Source organism: Pelodiscus sinensis, chromosome 1, assembly GCF_049634645.1.
Source record: "Pelodiscus sinensis isolate JC-2024 chromosome 1, ASM4963464v1, whole genome shotgun sequence".
NCBI lineage: Eukaryota > Metazoa > Chordata > Testudines > Trionychidae > Pelodiscus > Pelodiscus sinensis.
The window spans coordinates 71,206,678-71,233,338 of NC_134711.1; the positions used below are offsets into that span (position 1 = coordinate 71,206,678).

Consider the following 26,661-nt stretch of genomic DNA (forward strand, 5'->3'; position numbering starts at 1 on the left):
ACCAGGAATGGGGGAGAGGGTAGCTCACCAGCCTCCCTACTGGGCTCCTTTCTCTGACCACCAGGCTCTGCTACCCCTGCTCCCACTGGCTCTAGCAACTTGGCCAGCTCCACAGCCCATCCAGGCTCAAGCACCCCCATTGGGCTCTGGTGACCCACTAGCTGTGGGCTGTGTGATCCTGTGAACTTCAGCAGCTCTGGCAGCTTTTCTGCCTTGTTGGCTCCAGCAGCCCTGCCAGCTGTGGGTTCTGCAGCTCCCCCCAGTTTTGCAGCCCTGCCTGCTTTGCTGCCCCACTGGCTGCAGACTCTGTTGCCCTGTGAGTTCTGTTACTGTTCTGTCCTGCTGGCTGGCTCTACTTTCACTGCTGGCAACCTCTGTCACTGGGGCTCTCTGGTCCAACAAAATCTGTGATCCCACCAGACCATGGGTGTTATAGGACCAGAGAGTCCTGGACTGCAGAGGTTCAGCCTGTACTTGATTGTCTGGCATCATTCCTTTTATTTAATTATTTGGTGTTGTAATGTAAAATCTTATAATCTGTGGGGGTGGTATTTAGCAACACTAAAGAAAAAAATGAAATATGCGTTATTAACAAAGTAAAAAACCAAAACAGCATATACAATGCAAATATGTTACATACATAATTTTAAAAATTAAAAACATGCGATCATTATAAACGTCTTTCCTGGAGAATCTTAATAACAGGGGTGTACTTTTCCTTATTTTAAATGAATGAATTCAATTTTAACTTCAATAACATTACTGAATAATTGATTAAAAAGTTGTAATATTCCCATTAATTATAGAAAATTAAAGGCGTAAGGATAGTACATATTTTCAGTGTTGATACCGCCCATGATTTTATCATGAGTCTCATATGTGGGGCCCTACCAAATTCACAGTCAATTTTAGACAATTTCAAGGTGATTTTTTTAAATTGTAAATTTCATGATTTCAAGATATTTAAGTCTGAAGTTTCACCAGTGTTGTAATTGTAGGAGTCCTCATCCAAAAAAGAAGTTGTGGGGAGCTTTCAGGGTACTGCTTCCTTTCCTTCTGGTGCCACCTTCAGAGCTGGACATCTGGAGAGTAGGAGCTGTTGATGTCCAGCTTTCGATGGAGAGCCACCGCCAGCAGCAGCACAGAAGTAAGGATAACATGATATGGTATTGCCGCCCTTAATTCTGTGCTGCTGCCTACAGATCTGGGCCCTCAGTCAGAAGTCACCACTTTTCCTGCTGCCTACCTCTGAAAGCAGCAGTGCAGAAGAGAGGGTGGCATGAAAGGGTATTGCTACACTTACTTCTGTGCTGCTGCTGGCAGGGCTCTGCCTTAAGAGCTGGGCACCTGGCCAGCAGCCACCGCTTAGCCCTGAAGACAGTGCAGAAGGGTGGCAATACAACCCCCCTCAAATAACCTTGTGACTTCCCTGCACTCCCTTTTGGGACAGGACTCCTAATGTGAGAAACTCTTGTCTCCCCCAAGAGATTAGTTTTAGTATAGGGTACAAGTACACAAGACCAGATTTTATGGTAAGAGACCAGATTTCATACTCCGTGACTTTGTTTTTCAAGGCTGTGAATTTGGTGGGGCCAAATACTCCATAATATTTCATGTTTTTTCTTAAAGCCCCAGTTGCTGGAATCCTGAGATTGCAAGGAAATCTCAGCTTTCATTAAAAAAAATATTTCTAGTCATCGTGGTTATGAATAAAAGCTTGAAAACATGATGTGTATGCACTCTAAAGTCTCAGAAACCAGTAGGCAAATAAAAAAGAAGTCAAAATTTATTGTTTTTTAATGTAGGCCTGTCTTAGGTAGCTAATTTAATGATTCTTGAATGGCTGAGATTGGCAATACTGTATTTTAATTCAATCTCATACTTTATAGACTTGTTTAAGATTGGTAAAATTGAACATCAGCATTACTAGTAGAGAACTTTTCAGAAACAACGTATTTGTTCACTCGTAGGTCTGTGCTCACAAGGATGGTTGGCATTCAAAGGCAGCTGTTATAAAATAAGCAAATCAAGTAAGCCATGGAGTACAGCACAACAAATCTGTGAATTGTCTTCAGTAGGGGCACACCTGGTTGACATACAGAGTGAAGAAGAACGTATATTTATATCTTCTTACCTCCATACAGTCAATCAAATAATCATGTTATGGACAGGTCTTAATGACATGAAGGTCAGTATGTTTTATCTTTTGTTATTTCCCCTGTTAAGATGGATTTATCTTAAACTTGGGAATTTTAATATGTACAATTAAATTCCTATGGATTACATCTCCAGTTCTGGGCCCCACTCTATAGAAAGGATGTGGATGAATTGGAGAGGGTCCAGTAGAGGGCAACCAAAATGATTAGGGCACTGGAACACATGACCTAGGAGGAGAGGCTGAGGGATTTGAGCTTATTTAGTCTGCAGAAGAGAAGAGTGAGGGGGGGATTTGATAGCAGCCTTCAACTTCCTGAAGGGATGTTCTAAAGAGGAAATAGAGAGACTGTTCTCAGCAGAACAAGAAGCAAAAGTCTCAAGTTACAATCAGGGTGATCTAGGTGAGATATTAGGAAATCTACTTCACTAGGAGGGTGAAGTACTGGTGGAATCGCCATTACTAGAGGTTTTTAAGTCTCGGCTTGACAAAGCCCTTGCTGGGTTGATTTAGTTGGGGTTGGTCCTGTTTTGGGCTGGGGGCTGGACTTGATAACCTCCTGAGGTCTCTTCCAGCCGTAGAATTCTATGATTCTAAAACTTACTACAGTAGGTTGATTAAAAAACCCCCCACCTTATTCACATTGTTTATTAATTTGGTGAATAGTAGGATATTACCTAATTTGCTAATAAATTGCAAGTATTTAAAAGTAAATTTAATTATTCATTCACCATTTTAAAAAGATACTATGGGTACAAGTAATTTTTCTAAATATGATCATCTAGAGCTGAAACTGAAAAACAAAGAAATGTTTGTGTGAACTTTTGAAACTAGGTGTTATGTCTTTCCATATCTGAGATCTAACCCTGTTCTACTTATGGATGCCTAAGTCCCTTTGGAATAAAAAGGAGATTTGTTCTATATGCATGCAGGATCCGGACTATAATGTCATGGGAAGATTTCCTCAGATTCATGACCACGATATGGGGAGTTAATCAAGTACTCCCATTCCAGATTTTACATTAAGCCTAGACTGCTGGGACAGAATTTGGGGAGTTGAGTCAGCGAGTGATGTTTAGCTATGTTCAGTAAAAGTGAATAATGTTGTCCAGTTATATTCAATGTCAGCTCCAGATTCTCATTTGCACTAATGTTTTTTATACCTATAGCTGTCTCTTTTTTTTTACTCCCACTTTACATCCCCTTTGAACTGCCAGCATATGTAATGAGACCATATTGTAAAATAAAATCTCACCCACAATGCTTTGCTTTTTAGATACTGATCAGAACTTGAAATCCCTTGAAGTCCCAAAAAGAAAAGAGGCATATTTAAAAATGTGCATGTGTGTGTGTGTGGAGGTAAACTTCTGTTTTAGGCCCTATTCAGAGAGATACTTAAACATGTACCTAAATATACATGAGTATTCTTGTTGAACTCACGTGCTTAAGGGTAAGAGGATGCTTAAGTAACTGGCTGAACTGGGGCCTTCCTCTTAACCTTTTAGAACTCATTTGTGCCCACTCTGATACGGCACTCTTTAGTTAGGAAATATCCCATTAAATTTGCCTCTGCGTCCAATAGCATTTATGTCCAAATAAGAAGTGCAGGACTAGACTGAAATATGAAAGCCATGGCCTCGACCGTCTGTTGTCTCCATTACCATAAGAAAAATAAAATCAATGCAGTTTTAGGTTTCCCTGTACCTCTGGCATTTCTATTTATGGGATTTACTTGCATTTCAAATGTAGAGTTGAATTTCAAGTTCGTGTGTATGTGTGTGAAATTTATTCTTCAAGGAGCTAGCATGGTGAAGATTGGCAGTATCTGAAGATGGATAGGTTAGCCTGATGCACAGTGCATATTCTTAATGCTTTTCTTTCATAGAAAACAAAAATGACAGCTGAGCCTTTCAGCTCTATTCCAGTAGATCCATTGTAATATATCAAGCAGGAGCCCTATGAGCAGAATGATTGCAACACTGAAGTGGCATTATTGGAACTTAAACTGAATTATTGGTTTGGCAGTGGAACAATTTGCTTTATTTATATTAAAACAGTTTAATTGTGAGGCAGGAAGAAAAACTACTACAAGTTGGACCTCCCTGATCCAGCACCCTCAGGACCTGACCAGTGCTGGATGAGGGATTTTGCCCAACCAGCGAAGATCATTTCTAGCCCCTCTGCCACTAGCCCCTACCCCAGACCTGGCCTGGCCACTGGCCAGAGCCTGCCACCTGCCCTGCCAGCCCACCGAGCTTCCTGGCCCCACTGGCAGCTCACTGCTGGCAGCCCCCTGCTCTGTTGATCCACAGGGATCCCAGCTGTCAGCCCTCCTCCAGGACTCGTTGGTCCTAGAACATCTGTGGTATTCCACAAGACAAATTCCACAAATGTTATTTCGATACCTACAATGTGTTGTGAAGAAGCATTTGAATTTTACTTTGTCAATTCTGTTTACACAAGGAAAGAGTTAATTATCCATTTGGAATTTGACAGTTAACCAGCTGTTTATATCATGCTTACCAGCATTTTTCAGTTTGTGGGAATCTGGTCACTGTAATGAACTAGATGAGTAAGTTCTTTTCAGAATGCCAGGGGATGATAATGAACAGGCTTGATTTTCAAGCACTTTGCTGAACTTTCTTCCCAGATAATTTGTGTTTCTAATTGTAGAAACAATATGAACATTTTTGTGTGTTTCTATGGCAGTTAGCTTGTAAGATTAACTCTGAGAAATTTAGGAAAACTTAATTTTTTGGAATTACAGTATTGTAAACCTCATATGCTCAAAATATTGAGTTAGTTTTTCTTCATCATAAAATAATGATGAAGAAAAAGCATTTTGGGTTCTTTTTATTGGCCCCCAGGTTTTTGTACCTTTAGGATACATTTTCCAATTTTTCTCTATAACCCCAAGGGCTAGAAACCTGTTTAAAAAAATGAAAGCTGAGATTCTCACTTAATCAGAGGATTCCAGGAGCTTTAAGAAAAGTGTCACATATTGTGAGACTTTCAATAAAATCACAAGAGTAGGCTACACTGTTAGCAAATATAATTATTATGGTTTTCTTTTTTCCTTTTCATTCTGTGGTCTTGTTCTAACATTGCTCTGCATTCAAATCTTTGCAGACATCAGAGAGGATGATGGCAGGATATTATAATAGATGATAAATGTCTTGTATGTAGCTGTAATAGAAAGTTCAGATCAGCGCACTTAAGGTGAAATTCTCACACCCTCGCCTCCACTCCAGTCCCTGTATATCAGATAAAGAGGCTCTGAAAGCCCTGATTCTGGCTAAAGGACAATTTCCCTGACATAAAAACCTCAGAAGACAACCACAAACTTGTTGGCTGCTTTCTGATGAAGTTCCATTTACAAGCCTCTGTGTTAGGGACATGTTTAGAGTGAAACCGCACTACACAGGTGGCTGCCCCAAATGAATCCAGGATGCTTTTACATGTCTTCTGAACCATCCCAGAATCATCAGTGTGAGTAAACTACTTCACAAGCTATCTTTCATTGGCAGTTGAACCAATTTGTATGGGAACACACTCAGGAACAATCTATATCCATTTTGAATATATCACATACTTTTAACCCCGCACATAGGACCTCAGTCAAAACATCCTGAAGTCATCTTTGTTAACTTCACAGGTTTCAGTAGAATAAGGTGAAAAACAGGGATAGATTTCAATGTAAACTTTCCTATGTGTCTTTAATTATGAGTTAACTTCATTTGCTGTATTTTAACATTATGCGGGAATTTTTCAAACGCACAAATGACAGTTAGGTGCCAGTGACTGAGCGTTAGATGTCTGTCCTTCGTAACTTTAAAAATCTTATTCTAACTTTTTCTTCTGAGGTAAAAAGGATGAAGTTTAATAAGGACAAATGCAAAGCACTCCACTTAGGAAGGAACAATCAGTTTTACATATACAGAATGGGAAGTGACTGTCTAGGAAGGAGTATTGCAGAAAGGGATCTAGGGATCATAGTGGACCACAAGCTAAATATGAATCAACAGAGTGACACTGTTGCAAAAAAATATGATTCTGGGATGCATTAACAGGAGTGTTGTAAGCAAGACACAAGAAGTCATTCTTCCTCTCTACTCTGTGCTAATTAGGCCTCAATTGGAGTATTGTGTCCAGTTCTGAGCACCACATTTCAAGAAAAATGTGGAGAAATTGGAGATGGTCCAGAGAAGAGCAACAAAAATGACTAAAGGTCTAGAGAACATGCGCTATGAGAAAACTGAAAGAATTGGGCTTGTTTAGTTTGGAAAGGAGAAGACTGAGAGGGAATGTAATAGTTTTCAAGTATCTAAAATGGTGTTACAAGGAGGAGGGAGAAAAATTGTCCTCCTTGGCTTTCAGATAAGAAGCAATGGGCTTAAACTGCAGCAAAGGAGGTTTAGGTTGGACATTAGGAAACCCCCCCTAACTGTCAGGGTGGTTAAACACTAGAATAAATTGCCTAGGGAGGTTGTGGAATCTCCACATCTGGAGATATCTGAGAGCAGGTTAGATAGACATCTATCAGGGATGGTCTAGAGTAGACAGTGCTTAGTCCTGCTATGAGGGCAGGGGACTGGACTCGATCACCTCTCAAGGTCCCTTCCAGTTCTAGTGTTCTATGATTAATCCTTTAAACCATGGAAAATGGAAACATTGCAATGAAAGAAATGTTATCATAAGAACTGTGAACATTGTTGGCTCCAAAAAAGCAATTCCATTTCATTTAAATGACCTCAAAGTCTTGTTTACAGTAGGCAAGCTTGCAGGACAAATAAATCTTGAATTTGTTCAGAATGTTAACTACCCTGCATGATTTCTAGAAATTAGATAAACTTTATTAATAAACTAGCAATGAACAGCTGATCGCCATTAATTTTTTTATTGTGATATACAACATTTTTAAGTTGCTTCATTAAATATTACTAGGATTGTTACTGGATTCTCTTAAAATTTTGATTCCTCTGCATTAGCTTAATTTAGCTTTTATTAGAACATATCATTTCTAGCCAGATATTTTCCACCATAATTATGATATAGTGGTGGCAATACCATAGTTCAGGTTGTTTTTGTATAATTATTCAAAATGTCCAGTGTAAATTACTTGTGAAAGCATGTGCTAGATATAAATATATGATAATAATTCAGTGGTGTAGCTTTTATAAAAATATTTCCTGTAGTTTTTGTTTATTGCAGGAGGAAGGTCACTTCTTATGGACAGATGGATCTCCTTATCTTGGAAAAGCTGAAATCTCATCTTTGTCCTTGATACCAGAGAATGAAACTGACTGCTATGCTTTTCAGAAAAATCCAACTGGTCCAAGCTATTTCTTTACAGGATTTTTCTGCTATATACCTTTGCCATATATTTGCGAATATGAATGTAAATACATTTCTTTCAGTTTTTTACATTTATCTGAATATATTTTCCCCAGAAAACTACATTAATGATGTTAATTTTAGAAAAATCATCCTTTATACTTATCAGTTATTCTAAGTTTTTGGTGTTCTTTTTCAGTACCTTCTGTACCAGAAAATTTCATGTTTAATGTGCAAGATGTCAGAACAACTGAAGCTGTATTTGTTTGGAGTGATTTGAATGACTGGATTGAATTAGGATTTCAAGTTATAATTAAATACTATTTTGATGATTCAGAACAACATTTTGAGAGCTTACCCCTGAATACAACACATACAACAATCGTGCAATTGTCTCCTGGTCGCCTTTATAGGGTTTTACTGTCAGCAAGGAGCTCCAAAGGGGCACAGACTAACTTAAGTCCCGTTCTGATGGTAGAAACAAGTAAGTTATAGCATATAACAGGAATAATAACCACCCAATAATTCACTTTTCATATTTTTTTTCTTTTAGGACACTATGGCCAGTCTACACTACTTAGGAAGGTCGAAGTAAGATACGCAACTATAGCTACGTAAATTACGTAGCTGGAGTCAATGTATCTTAAATCTCCATCCACATAGTGGGAGGTTGATGGGAGCTTCCCTTACTCCTCACAAGATGTAGGAGTACTGGCTCTGATGGGGATGGCCTTTGAGTTCAATCTAGAAGGTCAATACTACACTAGCACTGATCTTCCGTGTAGTGTAGATGTGCTCTATGTTTTGTGTTCATACACATGCTAAAAATAGAAATGGGCTGAACTGAAATTTTGGATACAAACAAAATCTTGATTTTAATCCATAGCTAAAATTCACTATTGGAACATAGGCTGTGTCTAGATTACATGCCTCTGTCGTCAGAGGCATGTAGATTAGACACATAGGCAAATGAAGCCGCGATTTAAATGATCGCGGCTTCATTTAAATTTACATGGCTGCCGCGCTGAGCTGACAAACAGCTGATCAGCTGTTTGTCCGCTCAGCGTGCTAGTCTGGACGCTCCCCTGTCGACATCAAAGCCCTTTGTCGGCAGCCCCGTTATTCCTCGTGGGATGAGGTTTAACTTCTAAACTAAAAAAAAAAAAAAAGGTCAAAACCTCAATCCTTTCATCATTCTGTACATAGAGGTCCCACGATGTCAAAAGACAGGGTTCAGACTGTCAGTAAAAAGTACAAAGTCACTCCTTTAATCGGCATGATTTAATAAAATTGTGCAGGTTCTAATTCTGAAGGAAAAGACTTAATTTGGAAATATTGATACACCCATATCTATGAAGTGAAGATAAAGAAAATTTTCACAGTTTGAAATAAGCTCTAGTTACTTTTGATCCAATGCACTAAGCTAAATGGAATAGAGATCAACATATAACCCAATTATCTAAGGACGTATAAAAATCTAATAGAACACACCCTGTGAACTTTAACACTGGATAAAGATGATTAATTCCTATCAATCAAAGGTGAGTCATAAATAAATCTTATTGAGAATAAATTATTCCACAGAGGAAAAACAAAACTCCAAAACCATTCAGTATGCCGAAGAATGATTCTAGAAGTAGAGGAATACATTTTACAACTCAGTCTCTTTCTAAATAATTTTGTGTATACAAAATGACAAAAATGTCTTGTAGTATAGACAAAAGGAGTATGAAATTATATTTTTGTCCCAAGGTGTAAAGTCAAATGTGTTTTTTTTTTTTTAAATAAACATTTTAGGTGTAAAAATTGGGTATATGAAACAACTGAGATAATTAAGCTGTTAGAAGGAGAGCATGACCTTATATAGGGAATCAACTGCATATCCTCTGGGATTATTCCAAACTGAAAGACTTCTGGTCTGACCTTTGAAAACTAATTGCAGAGGAAAATCCTTCAAGTTTCCATCTCTGTGGTATTAAAATATGCAGAAATTAAACAAGGGTAGATACTTTGGGCTGGAATAGCGCCTGGCAAAGCAGCATGAATAAGGCATAGGGCATAGTTGTATTTCTCTAGGAGCAGGGCAGGAACTAAATTTCACTATAGGGCAAGTAAGGTGTACCAGCTCTGGACCAGGAGCATTTTACTCCTCTCTCTGTACTGGCTTGGGTTTGCTGGCTTGTGCATTTCTGGTGGTGAGACTCCGCCCACTTCATGTCCCTGCCTATCTGGTTATGTCTTTAATAAATAGTAACTAAAAACTTGCCAAAAGCTATTTTCTTATTTTCCTTTTTTAAATTTTATCAGGGCCATTACATTCTCACCATTTAGAGGCTACACATGTTTCATCAACGCAAATCTATTTACAATGGGATCCCCCACAGAACTCCTCCAATGCATCTTTTCATCACTACCTTGTCACAGTTTTGGACACTGAAGCAAATACATTGGAGAAATTACCAGTCCAAAAAAACACCACTTCAATGGTAATTGGAAACATCAAGCCATATCATCAGTACAAGATATATTTACAGAGTGTAGCAGAAAAGGGATCTCTCAGTTGCAGTGAGAAACCTATATTGATTACAACAGGTAATTACCCACATATAGATCTTTTCCATTTAAACTGAAAATAGAAAGTACAAAGCTATTGCTAATTAGTGCTATAGAGGTAGTGATTTATTGGTTTATATTGGGGGCAGGCCAGGTAAATTCTCTTTCTCTAAACTGCCTCTAACATTCATTAATTTTTCACATGGGGAGTGTATCTATCCTCCTTTACCCCCCAGTCACTTGTGTTAATATTTCATAAGTAAATTTCATAGTGATTTATATATATTTATTTACATAGGTCATATATTTACATAGATAATAAAATGGCTAAATCCCCAGGTACTCCAGAGTAGCTTTGAACATAAAAACACGAGTGTGAAGTTTAAGCAAATGTGGTTAATTAAATATGTACTGACCAGTGCATCTGTTAGGAGGGTTTTTTGCAGCTTGCACTTGCTCAAACTTTCATAGGCTGTGGGGGCTATGATTTTTGAGCAGTATTCCCTTACTATATCAAAACAGTTACTGCTGAAGCAGTCTGGAATGTCAGTCTAGCTGTATGGTTGCAATGCCACTGAAATTTGATCCAGACACCTCTTGGAGGGGCAGGAGAGCCAGATGTCAGTGAGCGCCACTGGGACCTGGTACACAGGGTCACAGTATCTTTCAGATTTGGGTTGGCTACCTATAGAGAGTTGGTTGGGTCAAATGGGGTTGTGACCTGGCATATTGGGAATTTTGTTTGGTGAAGGGCTGGAAAGTCTGCTGAGAACTTGATTCCTGGTGGCACTGGCTCATGCACTGTGTGGGTAAGTGGGGGGAGTCCCTAGTTGAGGGAGACCTGAGGTTCCAGGAGTTGTGGGAGAGCATGGGAAACAAAACAAAGTCCTACCTGGGTGGAAGTGGGGGGGGGGGGGGGAGAATTTCTCATCCCCACAGAAATACCTCATTTAACTTACATGAAGATAGATCAGTGATTATACTAATACTATTTAACACCCTTGCACAATGCTTAATAGTTGATTCTGTGACTATTTCTACTGTAATGGAAGGGACTACTTGCAGAGTAGGGGACTATTGATTATGAGTAAAGGTGGCTACCAAGGATGAGTGGAAGAATCTTAATAAAATACTAGTAATAAATATTACTTTCTCATATACTACTCACCATTAAAACATCAATTTTCTATATTTATGTGGAGACTCAACAACACAGACAAAAAGCACAGTACAGTTTATCCATTCACACATTTCATCTTCCCTTTCCCATCTTTCTGACTTCCTCAAAGTGCACGTATAATCAGATATAATATTCTTTGAATAAAATACTGTAGAATTTTAGAATAGTTTCTCTTGCTATGGTTATATATGGGTCTTATCCAAGTATCACAGAAGAAAACATAAAACCAAAAGATTGCATTAGGAAGGGTTACTAAATGGATAGTATCTTTGACCTGTGTTTATACACTATGATATTTTCTTTATTGAAGCCGTCAGTCCACCTAGCAATGTTTTTATTCATCCTGAGGATGTGCAAGAAGAGAGTATAATTCTCTACTGGAAGGTACCACAAGAGGGCCTTGAATCCTACATTCAAGTGAAACCTACTACAGAGGTGGATGAAACTGTAAAGTTTTTAGTAAACACCACAGGTAGATTAAAGATTAATCATCTAGTTCCTGGCATGACTTATGAAATAGCAGTGGCAATTGTGAATAACGGAAATATGAGTGAACTGAAGACCATTCAATGCACCCTAAGTAAGATACAATTTTATAAAGATTAACAAATTATTATTATTTATTATTATTGTTTAGCATAAATGACTTGGCAGATTGGGTAGATTTGCCTGGCAATTCTGGGCCTAAATTAAGAGATGTAATGCAGTTATGTAAACTGGCACTGTCTTTAGGTTAAGAGCAACAGAATGACATAGCACAATTGAATATAAGTGGTACAGCGTAATGATAGACATCCTTAGAAGTGCAAAGGCAGCACCGGTTTCAGTTCTGTGAGAGTGATGGGCACCAGTTAGGACATTTTCCTCCCACTGTCAGAGTGTGCTATGGGTTGAAATGGGATGAATGAATATGGGAATGGTTCAGGATAGATAATCTGTATATCAGTCTGTTTTTTGAAAGGGTGTTAATCTATGTAAAATGCCAGGTTGCCACTTCAAGAGTTATGTTGACAAAAAGTAAGTAGAAAGGGAAAAAATAGTTAAAGGCTTATAAATAATAATACAGCACACATAATCTACAAGAGGTAAAACAGCACACTATTTATCTAAGGATCTTCCGTGTTACACTTAGTCTCATGGAATATGTAGAAGGTTCCGGTACAATATAGCTTTTTAGCAAGTAAGGAATATGGAAGATTCATACTGTATATATGTGTAATTGTGCACTGGGACAGGGCGGTACAATATAAAAAGATGAAAAATGACAACATCACAGAAAATGTAACTGATTACATTATTTTTTGGTAGATTTAGTAATTTTGGGATATAGCATGGAGTCCAATGCCTCATTCCAGCTACTGATGCCAAGGAATTACAAAAGATACTTTTCACATCTGCTAGCACCAGCTGTGGAGCAAGAATGATTGCCCTGGACTGAAAATATGGGGGAAAAGGGTGGTGTCCAGACTTGCCAGAAGAAGGCAAAGATACTTTGAGGCAGGGCAGGAAGTAAGGTCAGAAAATGCTGCAAAAAGGTGGGTGGTGGTCAGCTTTGCAGCACTGACATTCCCTCTGGGAATGTAAGAGCAGAAGGCTTCAAAGGTGCAAGCACTGGCACGGATAGCCCCTTTCTCCATGTAGCAGGCAAGCCAACACCCACCCTTCTCCCCTTGAAATGTGATCATCACGTGGGGTTTGAAACTGCTGTGGACATTTTGCTAGTCACTTCTTTTATGGGGACTGGGAAGAAATTTTCCCCTCACCACCATTGGCTTCAGTGCAGTGGGGATTTTTTGCCTTTTCCACAGTGGGTGTCAGGGAAGACCTGTTATGGTAAACACAGAAGGAATAGTAGGCCATATGTCACAACTTATTTGGTAACTACAGTATGGGGTATGGTAAGGTTCTGTTAATAGATACACTGGAGAAACTTGGAATGAAAAAGAGGGGGTAGCTGGTGGCAGTCCCATGTGTAATTATAGAATAATTTGGGGGTTATCTGCACTGTACAGTTATTCACCAGGTAATCCCCAGACATCTAATAATAAAATTGTGGCCTGATTAAATCCACATCAAATGACTCCTGTGTGTCTTTTGGTATATCTGGAGAATGCTAAGATGTAAAGATAGCTTACCAATCAAATGCATGTTTTCTTGGCACATTTTCTATGACTGAATTTTCTCTCCTCATTTTACAATTCATAAGTTCATTTCCCTAAATTTGTTTCAAACACTGGTACTTTATTGCTTACTGGAATTATGATTGAAAAGGAAATTAATACATCTTCCAGAGATAAAACTATTGAGAGATTTAACTCCTTTATAAAGTGCTTTGAAATCTAGTGAAAAATGTTATATGAAAACTCTTTGTTGTTTGTGCATGTCTCAGTATCTTGCCATCGTAGCTATCATTTTGTTTCATATGAACGTATTTTTCAGAAAATCTGCTTCAGATTTATTGTATTATTTTCATTCAACTTATTGTTAACTGATCTAACATTTGCTTTATTTTTTTTTGTTCCAGAGCCCAAACCAATTCAGATTATTGTCCCTTATGACATTTCCAGTAATTCTGTGGTTTTATTTGTTCAAATGCCTGATATTGGAGTATTTGATGGTATATATGTTACAAGCAAAGGAGGACCTAATGTAACACTGACTTTAAAGAATGATAACAAAGTAACAATTGGAAACTTGACCCCAGGCACAGAATATGATTTCAATGTTTCCACAGTAAGTGGAAACATGTTAAGTTCAGTATATCACGTACCTGGTGTAAAAACATGTAAGTAATTTAAATGTCAGTACTGTATAAAATTTAGTCAAGTCCCTCTCCACTCTGCTTACTCAAAACCACATCCTCAGGAAATGGGGTACCATAGGGAGGGCGGGGGCAGAGGGCAGGGTGGTGACAGAAAGGGGTGAAGCTTGGGGGACAGTAATGGACAGCCTTCTCCTCCCCATGCTAACCTGCCAGGACTCCTGGGCCAAATTGCGCAATTGCTTCAGTTGGGGATGGCTCACAGGCCAGGAGTTTGAGACCCCTGACCTAGACCATCCCTAAAAGACATTTGTCTTATCTGTCAGTTTAAAAATCTTCAATTATGGAGATTCCACAATCTCCCTAGACAATTTATTCCTGTGCTTAATTATCCCGATAGTAAGGTTTTCCTAATGTCCAACCTAAACTGCCCTAGGTGCAATTTAACCCCATTCCTTGTTCTAGTCACAGATGTATAAGAGAACAATTTTTCTCCCTCCTCTTTATGTACCTTAAAAGTACTTGAAACCTGTTATGTCTCGCCTCAGTCTTCTTTTCTCCTACTAAGCAAATCCAATTTTTTCACTTTTTCCTCTTAAGTCAAGTTTTCCAGACCTTTAATCATTTTTGTTGCTCTTCTCTGCACTTTCAGTTTGGTCATATCTTACAAGAAACATGGTGACCAGAACTGGATACAATATTTCAAATGAGGCCTTATGTGATCTTGGATCCTATCCTGCCATTTGTTTCTGTTCCAGACTTTCACTGGTCTCTGTTGGGATCTGAAAATACTCACTATATAAGGTCTCACCTACAGTAATTTCAATTGCATGTCCCCATTGACTTCAGTGGCAATTATGCATGGAGAGCTGATGGATAGGGCCTATTGCATTTATATGTTTTGGTTTTTTTAAGGTCTGGCAGCTCCACAAAATGTACATGAAGGTAAAGTTACAGATACTTCAATACAAATTATTTGGGATCGTGCTGATGGAAATTTCCAGCAGTATGAAGTCACATGTATTAATTGTGCAGGCACTTTCACGGTATGTTTTTAAGAACATTAATTGTGTATAGTCAGTAAAGTTATTGTTGCACCCTTTATCATCAAATAAATTGTAACTGATGGTAACAGATAGTAACCCATTCAAAACACAGGGATGCTAGTTATTGTTGCACCCTTTATCATCAAATAAATTGTAACTGATGATAACAGATAGTAACCCATTCAAAACACAGGGATGCTACAAATAAACATTTTACTGCTATTTAAAAAAACTTGAAGCAGTTCCATAGAAATATATGTACACCATAATCTTTGATTTGTAGGTCCAAAAAGTAATTCAAGAAATGGCAGTGTTTTCCAATCTTATTCCTGGAATGCTGTATAACTTTACAATTCGAACAGAAAAAGAAGGTTTCAAAGACAGCCTTCTTGTAATAAAAGAAATAGAGACAGGTGAGACCTTACTGTTATAATTCGGTATACATCTGCCTCTACCAGTATTACTTGTGTTCTCCTGTAATTGCTTGAAACTTTTTTTGTCTTTAGATAGTTAAACCATTCAACTCTTGTTAGTTTCTTGGCTCTTTTGTTTGGCTTATGAAATATCTTCAAAATGTTTTTCTCTTTCTTTCAATATTGATGTTTCATTGATCTTTACATCAGTTGTATTTTTTGTTTTCCTTTCTTTTCCAATTATATCAGTATTCTTAGCCTGTTAAGCATATGTGATTAGCTTCCACAAGATTTGGTACAGTGGAGAACCAACCTCAGTATTTATCACTCCATGTATCCCTGTGCTAAGTAAATTTTAGGGTCTACATAGACTTTTTCTAGATGTGTTCTTTTTTGGTTTTGGTTAGGGATAGTTAGTGCTGTTAGTGATATGATAGAACAGGGTATTTAAACACTGCTTTCTTTATTGACACAGTACCAAGTCCAGTTAAATATATGAATCACAGTAAAGACTCAGAATCAATAACTGTTACCTGGCCATCCGTGCAAAATATATTTGATGGATATATTATTTCAATTATTAGTAAAAGCTTCATCAAAGAAGAAATATTATCTACTAATATAAGGTAGGAAGCTGATATTTTACTACCCAATCAAATAAATATATATAACCAAATGTCATGTTGTATATTTAAAGAGACTATACTGAATTATCATTTATATTATTTATTTGTAATATTCATTGTTTGATGGGTAGGTTAAAAATTATAGAATCATAGACATGTAGGGCTGGAAGAAACTTCGACAGGTCATCTAGCCCAGCCCACCACACTAATGTTGATCTGGACCTATATACAAAAAAATCTTAATCTTGATCAATAAACATCTTCTTCTTTTATTAATTATTTTTAATGGGCTTTACACATAGATGAGTCCAAAGTAAAAATGAAGTCTGAGCACCTATCGACCATGTCATGGTCCTGTTTATCCATGATATGGCTCCAAACATATTGCCTCAGGTCTATCTCTGGATGAAATGAATTAATGATAACTGAATGTTGCATATAGAGTAAATGCAGGATCTGAACATGATTCCTGTTGTCAGGAATTTAACTTGCATCATAAAAAAGCAGTGTCAATGGCTGGCAGCATATGCATATAACTTTGGCATTAGGTCGATGTAATATTAATTAATCTGTGAAAGATGTGTGTGTATATATATATATATATACAGTAATGATATATACAATATTTATTTTCCAAATTCTTAAAAATATAACCAAGTTTCTCTTAAATATGTAGAATGTGCAGATTTGATAGTCTTTTCCCAGGGACTGACTTCTTAATTAGTATTGTGACTACCAATGGATTAAAGAAAAGCCGTCCTACCACCCTCAAGATTAGTACTTGTAAGTTTAAGATAATTTATTACATTTTCTGGATTGCAGAAGTAAGAGCTGATCTTTATTTAGTGTGTTTGTTGAAAGCATATTTTTATTTAGTCATGAAATCTTAAAAATTTCATGATTAAATGCGTGCACATTTGTGACATTCTTTTTCAAGCTAAAGATCTGTAAACATAAAATTAACTAAAATATTGAGTTACAAATAATTTTCTGTGTTATTAAGGGAAGCTGAATGTACTTAGAGAACCAGTAATGATCATTAGAATAAAATGTAAATAAAATGACTTTTTCTGTAGAATTTTGCAAGTATTACTTTCATCTCCCTAACCAACATATTTTAAATTTACTAGTTATTTTACACTTTACAGATAGCAGCAACATGATATGTTCTGAACATGGAGGAATAAATACAGTCTATCCTTCATTCTTCTGAGTACTGAAATGTATTTTCATATTTAGTATGAAATGTAAAATATTAATTTACAAAATGTCTATAAAACTTATTTGCCTTTGAACTATCCAGAATATTTTGATATTGTATATATATATCTGTCATTCTTACCTCAGATCCTGATCCACCATCACATTTCCAGGTTTTTGGACAAGAAGAGAACACTGTATATTTGTCTTGGAAACTGCCAAGAGGAGGCTTTGAAATGTTTCAGGTGAGATAAATAAAGACTGTGTAAAAACTAAGACTGACTTTAAATCTTTTTCAGTTCTCAGTGAAATATACCATATACAGTACTATAAATCTGAGGGGATTTTTTATCTTTATATTTCACATTAATCTATGGAGGGAGAATTATCATTTGAGGAAAATCAGGTATCTTTATATTAGTTTTGTATATGAAATATGTAACTGTTAGAAGTATGTTAAGATTGCAAACTCAATCATTCAAAGTAAGGGAATGCTAGAATTAACTGTACCTATGCAATATTAAGTTGGACTACCATGCATATGCATTATGATAGAGTCCTACCCAACATCGCAGAAGAAGTCTGTAGGCAAAACTACATTAAAATCCAGTTCTCCTGGGGAGCAACCCAGTGCCTTCATCTCAAGAGACTGTTTTTCTCTTCTTACAACCTTTTGCCCTATTTGGTGTTGATTGTTAATTAAGCAGGGATCCTGTAAAACAAACCACACGTGAGCATGTAATGTTGAACAATAATCACGTGCATGCACAAGTGACCAGTTTAAGATTGCATGAATAATCATAATTCTGGCATAGCCTTTGTGTGCTTGACTTTACAAAGAAAAACGAGAAATTTCATCTTGTGAAGCTACACGCTCTTGCAAGTGTCATTATCAGGGATTCAGCATAACAATTTGGGATCCACAGCACAAGCCCCTACTTCTTGAGCTAAGCAGTAATTGACAGCAGCAGCAGTCTGCTGAGCAGTCACTAGATGGGACACATTACACACTTTGCCAATGGGTTCTGTTCCTGGCTCAGAAGTGATGTATAATGGTTACAGAAAGCACAGTCAAACATATATATATATTTGTCACATTCATTTCTGAAAAGAAGTGTGGCCAAGTGGATGAGATTTGTCATATCAGATACAGGTGTCTGTTCCTTTACTAATATCTGTATCACTCCATCTGTAAAACAAGAAGAATATTACGTGCCTGCCTCTTAAATAAGGCTGGAAAGCTCTACTCAATATAATAACGGGTGTGAAGTGCACAGAAATATTAATATCAGGCTATGATATTATGAAGACAGAAGAGTAGAAGTCATTATTTCTTCCTAGCTTCTAGGCCAGCGCCTCATGCCTAAGGCCAAAGGGGAAACAGGGTACCTGTTGTTGATGCTTCTGCTGTGTCCTAAATGGCGCTTAAGGGCTATGGGACTTTGGAGGATGCTCAGTGCAGTTGCCATATAACAATCTCTTTTGGGCTAGGAGAGTTAGTAATGCAAATGGCATGTAGGGAATTCTGTGAGGCTAGGAGCATGCTCAGTGTAGTTATGTAGGGAGCTGTATGGCTCTGCGAGCATTTTCAGTGCAAATGGAAGATGAGTGGGCCTAGGGAGCATATTTAGTGCATATGGAAAGCTTCTGCCAGACTGTACTGATGACCCTCTTTGCCAAATTTCAAGTCCCTGCTCCAAACCCCAAACCACCTCTTCAATGAAACAGTTGTATAGGGGGAGGAGGAAATCAACTCTTATTTTTTTGTAATCTGAGGCAGAAACAAAACATGGAGATTTTCAGCCAAAACAGTTAAAATCTGGCACATTTATAAGCAAGTTTAAATGAGGGATTATAATAGAAGATATTTGGCAAATTTACCTATTGGCTTCACTACAGACCTATACCATAATGTGGGTATTACCTCTATCTGAGAAGTTGGATACAAAGCTCTTTTAGATAACAAATACAAGTTTGTGATCTCCGGAACTGGAAGTTGTAATTTGCTTTATATTTGCACTGTTTCAGATTTGATCTGTGATATTGATGTTCTATAACCTATGTTTTCTTAATATAGAAATTTCTAGAATACCTCTACTAGAGTAAGAATACAGTGTTCAGCTCTTATTATTTTGAAATAAGAGATACTTATTTTGAAATCTGCACTCCTGCTTTTCTCAAGGAATAACACTAATTTCAAAATAGTTATTTCAGAATAGCGTTAGTGTACATGCTTGGGGTGCTGCTATTTCAAAATAACTACTCACCAGAGTAGTTCAGACTAATTGCTCCCCAGTGTTTCCTGGGGCTCTAAATTGAGTTAGCGTGTCCACATTAATGGAGCCTGCCTTGGACTAATTTTGAGGCTTCTCTGTGGTGGTGACGACACACTATTTCAATTTTGTAAAATTGGGAGTTAAGGCAAGTTTAGTTATTTCAAAATAATTTCCTTGTGTAGACATGCCCTAAGGTGTGTCAGGACTACTTATTGTTTATTAATCTCTCTGACACAGTATTATTGTTTGACAAATCATAGAAGATACAGCCCTGTTAGATGGTGGTTTTTTTCTGAATAAATGAGATTGTGTAAAACTTTAATGAGAGAGGCTTCAGTAGACTGGTTACTTAGCAAAGTGTACCTGCATAATTGGGATCATTTTACTAATCATGTAAAATTAATCATCCCAGCTTGCCTTCTTTCTGTGTCATATATTGTAATATGCAGAGTGAAGATAGTACTAAAATGTGCTCTCGTTTCATATATAAGGAGATATTTTAATACATTACTTTGCTTTTAGTATTTTGCCACTATCTGCAATTCAGATGAATAAACAACATTTGCCTCTGAGTTAATCCCAAAGAAACCAGCACTATATTGAGGAGATACACAAGGGTCTTAGGGGAGTGGCAGTATTTCCAGCCACTTTATGACTTTATCACCATGCTCTCAGGTGACTCTTGTTCCTGTGACACTTCTGTTCACCCCCAAGTCCTCCTATCCCAGGGTAAGGGAGAGGGAAAAACAGTAAGCTAATGCACAATGGGCTCTCATCAAGTGTAGCTCTTTGGCACATATGTATACAGACTTCCTTTATGTGGTTCCTAATTCCTGAGTTTCATTGTATTCAGGACTTCCCATGCGCATGGAAGAGATTAGGGAAGGAGTAGTCTCACAGACCTTGACACTGCCTAGGAATTTACACTGGGATTTTCAAAGAAGTCTGTGAGAGTTAAGTAACCAAATCGCATTCATCATTATGATCCAGTGCAGTGGCTCTATTTCTTTGTGGTGACAGAAAGCAGTTATATGGCTTTTTAGTAGGATCGAGCTGCTGAAGCATACCTATAAATGGAGTGGGGTATCTAATTTCTTTAGACACCTTTGAAAATCCAAGTTTTAAAGAATATTACATAGATTTTTTCATTTGGCCCAAGCAGAGCAAGAACTCTGAAGTATCTGGTCCCAAAGCAAATTAAATCTATATGCCTGATCCTATGCATTAATTCTTAGGGTACGTCTACGCTGCATGGCTATTTTGAAATAAGCTATTCTAGAATAGCTATTCCAAATAGCTTATTTCAAAATAGCACATCTACACTGCAGGGAAGCCTCAACATTAGTCCGAGGCAGACTTCCCTAATGTAGATGTTCTATCTTGATTTAGAGCCCCAGGAGGCACTGGGAAGGAATAACTTAGAATGGCCCTGGTGAGGGGCTATTTTGAAATAGTAGTGAAGCGTCTACACAGGCCTTATTTTGAAATAGTTATTTTGGAATAGGAGTTATTTCTCATAAAATGAGGTTTACAGATTTCAGACTAAGCCATCTGTTATTTCGAAATTGTTTGAAAATAATGAAATGGCTTTGCAGATGCTCACATTGCTATTTTGAAATAACTCTGGTTATCGCAAAATAGGTACATTGTAGACGCACCCTTAGTCTGCTCTTTAATTCATTATGCAGTTCTTATTCTTCACATCTTCACTCTAATAAAATAACTGGTAGGTGATTTTTTTCAAAATTGGCCTTGGGACTGCTCTGTGACTCAACAGGGATTTGCTGTTAGAGTGTGCTGTTATTTTACTATAGACCACAAACGCCTCACCTGTCAGCCATTATTGAGTTCCACCTATCTGGGAAATGAATCTCTTAAAGTCATGACAGCCACTGAGTCAACCACATCCCTGTACACTGCTGCCAAGGTGCTGAGTGAACCAATTAGCCATTACTCTTTCAAGTTATTTTAAAACCCCTATGTTAAAATAATATACAGTCATTTAATATATTTAAATTAAACTGTTTGTTAAAAAGTAAAGCAATTATTTCTGTAATGTTATACGTAACCAGGAAGCACTTCAGGTCAGGGAACTCATCTTATTTGTTGCCTACACATGCTAGGTCCCCAATCCTGATAGGGGCTTTTGAGAACTGCTATAGTATAAATGCCAATACATTATTAAGAAACATGAAAGTATAATGGGAAGAGAAGTAAAATGATTAAAATATTTTCAATGTGTTCCTTAGCTGCACTCCCCACACTTATGAATGCGGCGTTCCACTTCAGTGAAATGAACTCAATAATGCCCCCGCCCTCAATGTCCAGCATGTACTATTAAAGGCTTGCCTCTCTTAATCTGTACATCTAACAAGTACCCCCCACCCCATGAGCCAGTCCTCCAGGGGACACATCTTACCCTTTGGAGATACTGCTATAAAACAAGATTTTCATTTCCTCTCTTTTGTTAGATAGTGGATTTAGTGTTTGTGAAGTTGCTCTAGGACTTGAGAGAGCATCTGGCTCTGGTGATGGTGCAGAGGCAGAGGCATAGGACCTCAATGCAAATAGTCCTGGGTTCTAGCAAATCCTCCAAAAAGTGTGCAACAATCGGTGGGTCTGTGGTGTTTGAGAACCAGTTCCTCTCTGCTGCTTCTTCAAGTGGCAGTGATCAGGACAAATCCTGTTGCCCCTCTCACTTCCTGATAAAAGTCTGTGTTGGCCCCATTTGGGATGGATGAGGCTCTGGGTCTTAGTTATTTCCTTCTTTAGCTATAGCGATGGAGTGAGGTTAATTGGAGTGAAGCCTTATTTGTGTAATGATGAAAAGAACATAAGACTTGTTTTCTGTTGGTTTCAGTTTCCCCACACAAATATTTTTGCTGCTTCAAATGCAGATCAAAATGGGGGCAGAATGCATACTTGTAGTCTTTTATTATTATTATTATTATTATTTATTTATTTATTTATATTAAGATTGCTCTTAGGGTATGTCTATAGTGCAGCATAAACCCCTCCTTGAGCCAAGGCTCAAAGCTAACCCCTTTGCATGTACACTACAATTGCGCTAACCCAGGATTCAGAGCCATGGTCTCAGGATACTACATTCCTGGAGGATCCAAATTTGAGTCATTCCAGACCTAGGGTGCAAGTCCTATTTCTTTGCAGTATAGCCACAGCCCCACTTAACTCTCATCCTAGGAGTCATCTGGAAGTACAGTATAACCTCAGGATTACACACACCTTGAGAATGGAGATTGTTCATAACTCTCAAAGATTTGTCAGTTGGAAAAAAACATTATCATTGTTCTTCAGAAGTTTACACCTGAACAATGACTTAATGTAGTTTTTAACCTTTATTATGCAGAAGAAAAATATTGTTTTTAACCATCTTAATTTAAAGAAAACTTTCCATTTTTCAGTAGCTTATATTTAAAGCAGTATAATACAGTATTTGCTTTTGGGTTTTTTTGGTCTCTGCTGTTCGATTATGTACTTCCAGTTCCAAATGAGGTGTGCATTTGAGTTGGACTGATGTGTTCATAACTCCGAGGTTCTACTGTAACCAAAAATTCCATGGGACAATTTCTTTTGTCCTCTGTATCTCCACTGTCTGCAGTTCACTTTATTGAAAACAGAAGCCTCCCCCCAGGCAAATGGCAACAGGTCATCATTAATCCATTGTGTTCTAATCACCAGTCTGCAAAAATACACCATCAGAGACTCTCCTGAATTTGAATCAGAGAGCAAATGATCAAGCCTTTTGCAAAGTGAGCTACTTCCTGCTAATGTGCTGGGTGGGCAGTAAAGTTTTCCCATATCGTCCTATGTTCCTAGGTCTAGAGCATCCATGTTTCAGAGATGGGAGGGGGTACTAGACTCTCTCAGACAAGATTACTTTCACTTGGGTCTGTACACACAGAAAGCCGCCTGCCACATGGCCTGACCAGGGTACAGCCGGGTAGCCACTCGCCCATCCTGGTGATGAGACATATGATGCCAAAGTGGTGGGTTTGAGGACAGGTCAAAAAATTCTTAATCCCAGAGTTAAATACAACACAGACACTCAATACTAGGATTTCCTAACATGGGTCAGCTGACTCAAGTCTTACTGACCTAGGGCTTACACTGATGTGTAGACATACCCTTAGAAGTCTCATCTTAGATTAGGGCCTCCTAGGGGAATATCTACACTACACTTTAAGTCCAGGTCAGCGGGACCTGGGCTTGTGGTCTTAGTGTTTCTAATCCCATTCTTTCATGTCCTTAATGCTTGGTAAACCTGGGTTTACAGTTGCTTGTCTTGTGTGCCACAGCTTTGCTAATGCATCCATACTGTACTATACAGATTTGATTCAGGTCGGCAGCTTGCCTTGTGTCCACATTGCAAAATGACAGGGCTTGGACTTGAGTCATGATGGAACTTGTGCTCTGACCTACTCCTTTAGCAGGGTCTAGGATCTGGGTCCTAAACCTTGCTAATTAAAGTCAGATTGATTTATGGGTGGCTGGAACAGAGGCTTAGGCTCAAACCTGAGTCAGAGCTGGACTTTGTGTGCCATGTAGACATGCCTATTATGCAAGGCACTGTATAAACACACAGTGATAGACAGTTCTCCCTTGAAACACTTATGAGCTAAAGTGACAAGAGCGAGAGGGCAAATAAAAGCACAGAGAAGTGAGGTAACTTCCCAGTGAAGCAGAGTAGGTCACTGGCTGAGCTGGAATTTGAATCCAGGGCTCCTGACTCCCAGCATGACTCCCTGCTAGTCCATGCCGCCTCTTTAATTAGCCTAATGATTACAGGTTTTTTGTGGAGATTGTTACAAAAAGATTGTGAACTTTAATATTAATGTCTGAAAAATATTTTTCTGTCTTTGCAATATCTGACTGTTATAATACATTTTCACTATGACCATTAGCTGGCATCTCTGACCATTGCTATTGTGAGGTGAAAGATTTTTACATTAAAATGTATTTTTCTTCTGTAGCTTTCCTATTGTTTGATGACAAACAGTGAAACTCTACATACAACAAGAGTTTATGGCAGCAGAGCTGTAGTAAAGAATCTGACTCCTGGAATGGACTACTTGTTTCAATTAAAGACAATTAAAGGCTTGGATTCCAGCCTGGCTGTGGAGAAAAAAGTCACCACAAGTGAGGGAACAGCTTTTCCAAGTTGGTTTCTTTTTAAAGGTGGCACAATAACTATGGAGAGTTGTGATGAATATTTGTGGTTACAAAAGAAAAGTACTGGTAAAATGGGCTGCATTCTGCTCCTAGTTGCACTGGTAGTCTAGAGGGAGGTCTTATGTCTACCACACCAGGTTAGTTCAATTACAGATATAACATTTAAGGAAGAGATGCAGCTACAAGAAGAGACAAGCTTCCAGGTCTAACTGGGCTATGTACACTGAGTGTTCCAAGAACAGATCCTGGTGCTTTTAGTATGTTCTTACTCCAGGGATGGGCAATAACATGGTTTGCTAGAGTTAGCCTTTGGAAGGCCACTGCCGCTATATTTCCCTGCACAGCCCAGGTACCGACGATTCCCATTGACTGCGAATCACCATTCCTGGCCATGGGAACAGCAGGAAGCACTGTGTATCAGGACACTGCTTCCCACAGCTCCCATTGGCCAGGAACGACGGTCCACAGTCAATGGGAGCTGTGAGTGCTGGCACCTGCAGCTGTGCAGGTAAATATAGTGGTGGGAGCCGGTCAGGAGCTAACCCTGGTGGACCGGATCCAGCCCATGGGCCAGTATTTGCCCACCCTTGTCTTATACTTTATTTTCATGTGCTTCTCCATTTCTTAAAATTCCTGTAAAATAAAGATTCCAAACTGGAGGATTGCTCTCATACAAAGGCTGCAGCATATTCATGAGAAGATACTCTTGGTTGCCTGACCGAAGAAGAAAGCCTGACTGAGTAGATAAGTTGTGCTCCAAATGGTGCTGGAAGCACAAACCGTAAATACCAATGAGAAGTCCTGTGGTACCTTCTAGACTAACAGATTTATTGGAGCATAAGCTTTTGTGGGCAAGGACCCACTTCATGCATCTGACGAAGTGGGTCTTTGTCCACGAAAGCTTATACTCCAATACATCTGTTAGTCTAGAAGGTGCCACAGGACTTCTCATTGTTTACGCAGATTCAATCTAACACGGCTTCCCCTCTGATACTTGTAAATACCAAGTTGCTGACTTGGAGCAAACATCTTCTTCTGGCAGCAGTGCTACTAGAGGATAGCATGGAAAGAGTAGGGGATGTTTGGGAGGAGTCATGGAGAAATAGATTTATATCAAATTCTGGAAAAAAAATAATATCCCAAACTCAAACACACATCTCAGCCCTTCCCCCCTCTTATTTTGTGATTTTCTGTGGTTGGTTTGGGCCAAAACTCCTGAACCACTGAGTGCTTTAGTGAGCTTGTTCTGCAAGCACAGTGAACCTACTCAGACAGTTACTGACAGGATAGCCAATCCCTGACATGGCAGATTCTTATTGATGCAAAATGCATCCCAGGCAGAGGGAGTAAGCATCTTCCCCTGTTTTAGGAGTCCATCTATGCCCAAATAGTCTTATGAGTACAGGCCGTCCTTGCTATAAGTCCAAGATATGTTCCAGAAAAACCTTTGACTTATAGCAAAACAACATAAAGCTGGGGATTTTTTTTCCTGCAGTTGACTTCTATTTGTGCAAACTTGGTTGTTTTGTTTTGGTTTTTTTGCACGTGACTTAAGAGCAGGGAATGGGAGGACTTATAATACGTCCATTCCTACACGCGTCAATGACTTCAGTGTGAAATAGATGTATACTGGAGTGACTTATATGCCCTGTATCGAGGATAAATCAGGTGTGTTGCTGGGCCAAGATTTAACCGCAAATAGGCTTTTCTTTGCTCTTAATAGTAAGCCCTGCCAATTTTCACAGAAAAATGTTGCATTAATTAACAAGATTTCAGGAGGCTGCATACAAGTTTAATCAACATCTTTGTAACATGCATCTTTTAAGAAAACCTGAGACATATTTTCCTTCAAATTGTAGCAAGGCATAAGAATTAAAGAAAACACTACTAATTAATGGCTACTAATTATTAATTAAACATCCATGGT

General features: G+C 38.3%; 1 protein-coding gene across 11 annotated transcripts in view; it reads left to right on the top strand.

Moving 5' to 3' along the window:
* PTPRQ (protein tyrosine phosphatase receptor type Q) overlaps window positions 1–26,661 on the top strand; it is a 209,920-nt gene that overhangs the window by 13,544 nt on the left and 169,715 nt on the right. For all 11 annotated transcript variants that reach the window (XR_012904907.1, XM_075932438.1, XM_075932405.1 and 8 more), the window contains exons 6-17: window positions 1,971–2,188; window positions 7,367–7,553; window positions 7,689–7,973; window positions 9,797–10,081; window positions 11,533–11,802; window positions 13,747–14,007; window positions 14,899–15,029; window positions 15,313–15,442; window positions 15,918–16,068; window positions 16,745–16,851; window positions 17,416–17,513; window positions 24,536–24,701. Coding sequence is in view for 10 of the 11 variants with exons in the window: in XM_075932438.1 (XP_075788553.1) it covers window positions 1,971–2,188; window positions 7,367–7,553; window positions 7,689–7,973; window positions 9,797–10,081; window positions 11,533–11,802; window positions 13,747–14,007; window positions 14,899–15,029; window positions 15,313–15,442; window positions 15,918–16,068; window positions 16,745–16,851; window positions 17,416–17,513; window positions 24,536–24,701 (2,289 nt within the window). In the remaining variant the exon portion in view is untranslated. The remainder of the gene's footprint in view (window positions 1–1,970; window positions 2,189–7,366; window positions 7,554–7,688; window positions 7,974–9,796; window positions 10,082–11,532; window positions 11,803–13,746; window positions 14,008–14,898; window positions 15,030–15,312; window positions 15,443–15,917; window positions 16,069–16,744; window positions 16,852–17,415; window positions 17,514–24,535; window positions 24,702–26,661) is intronic.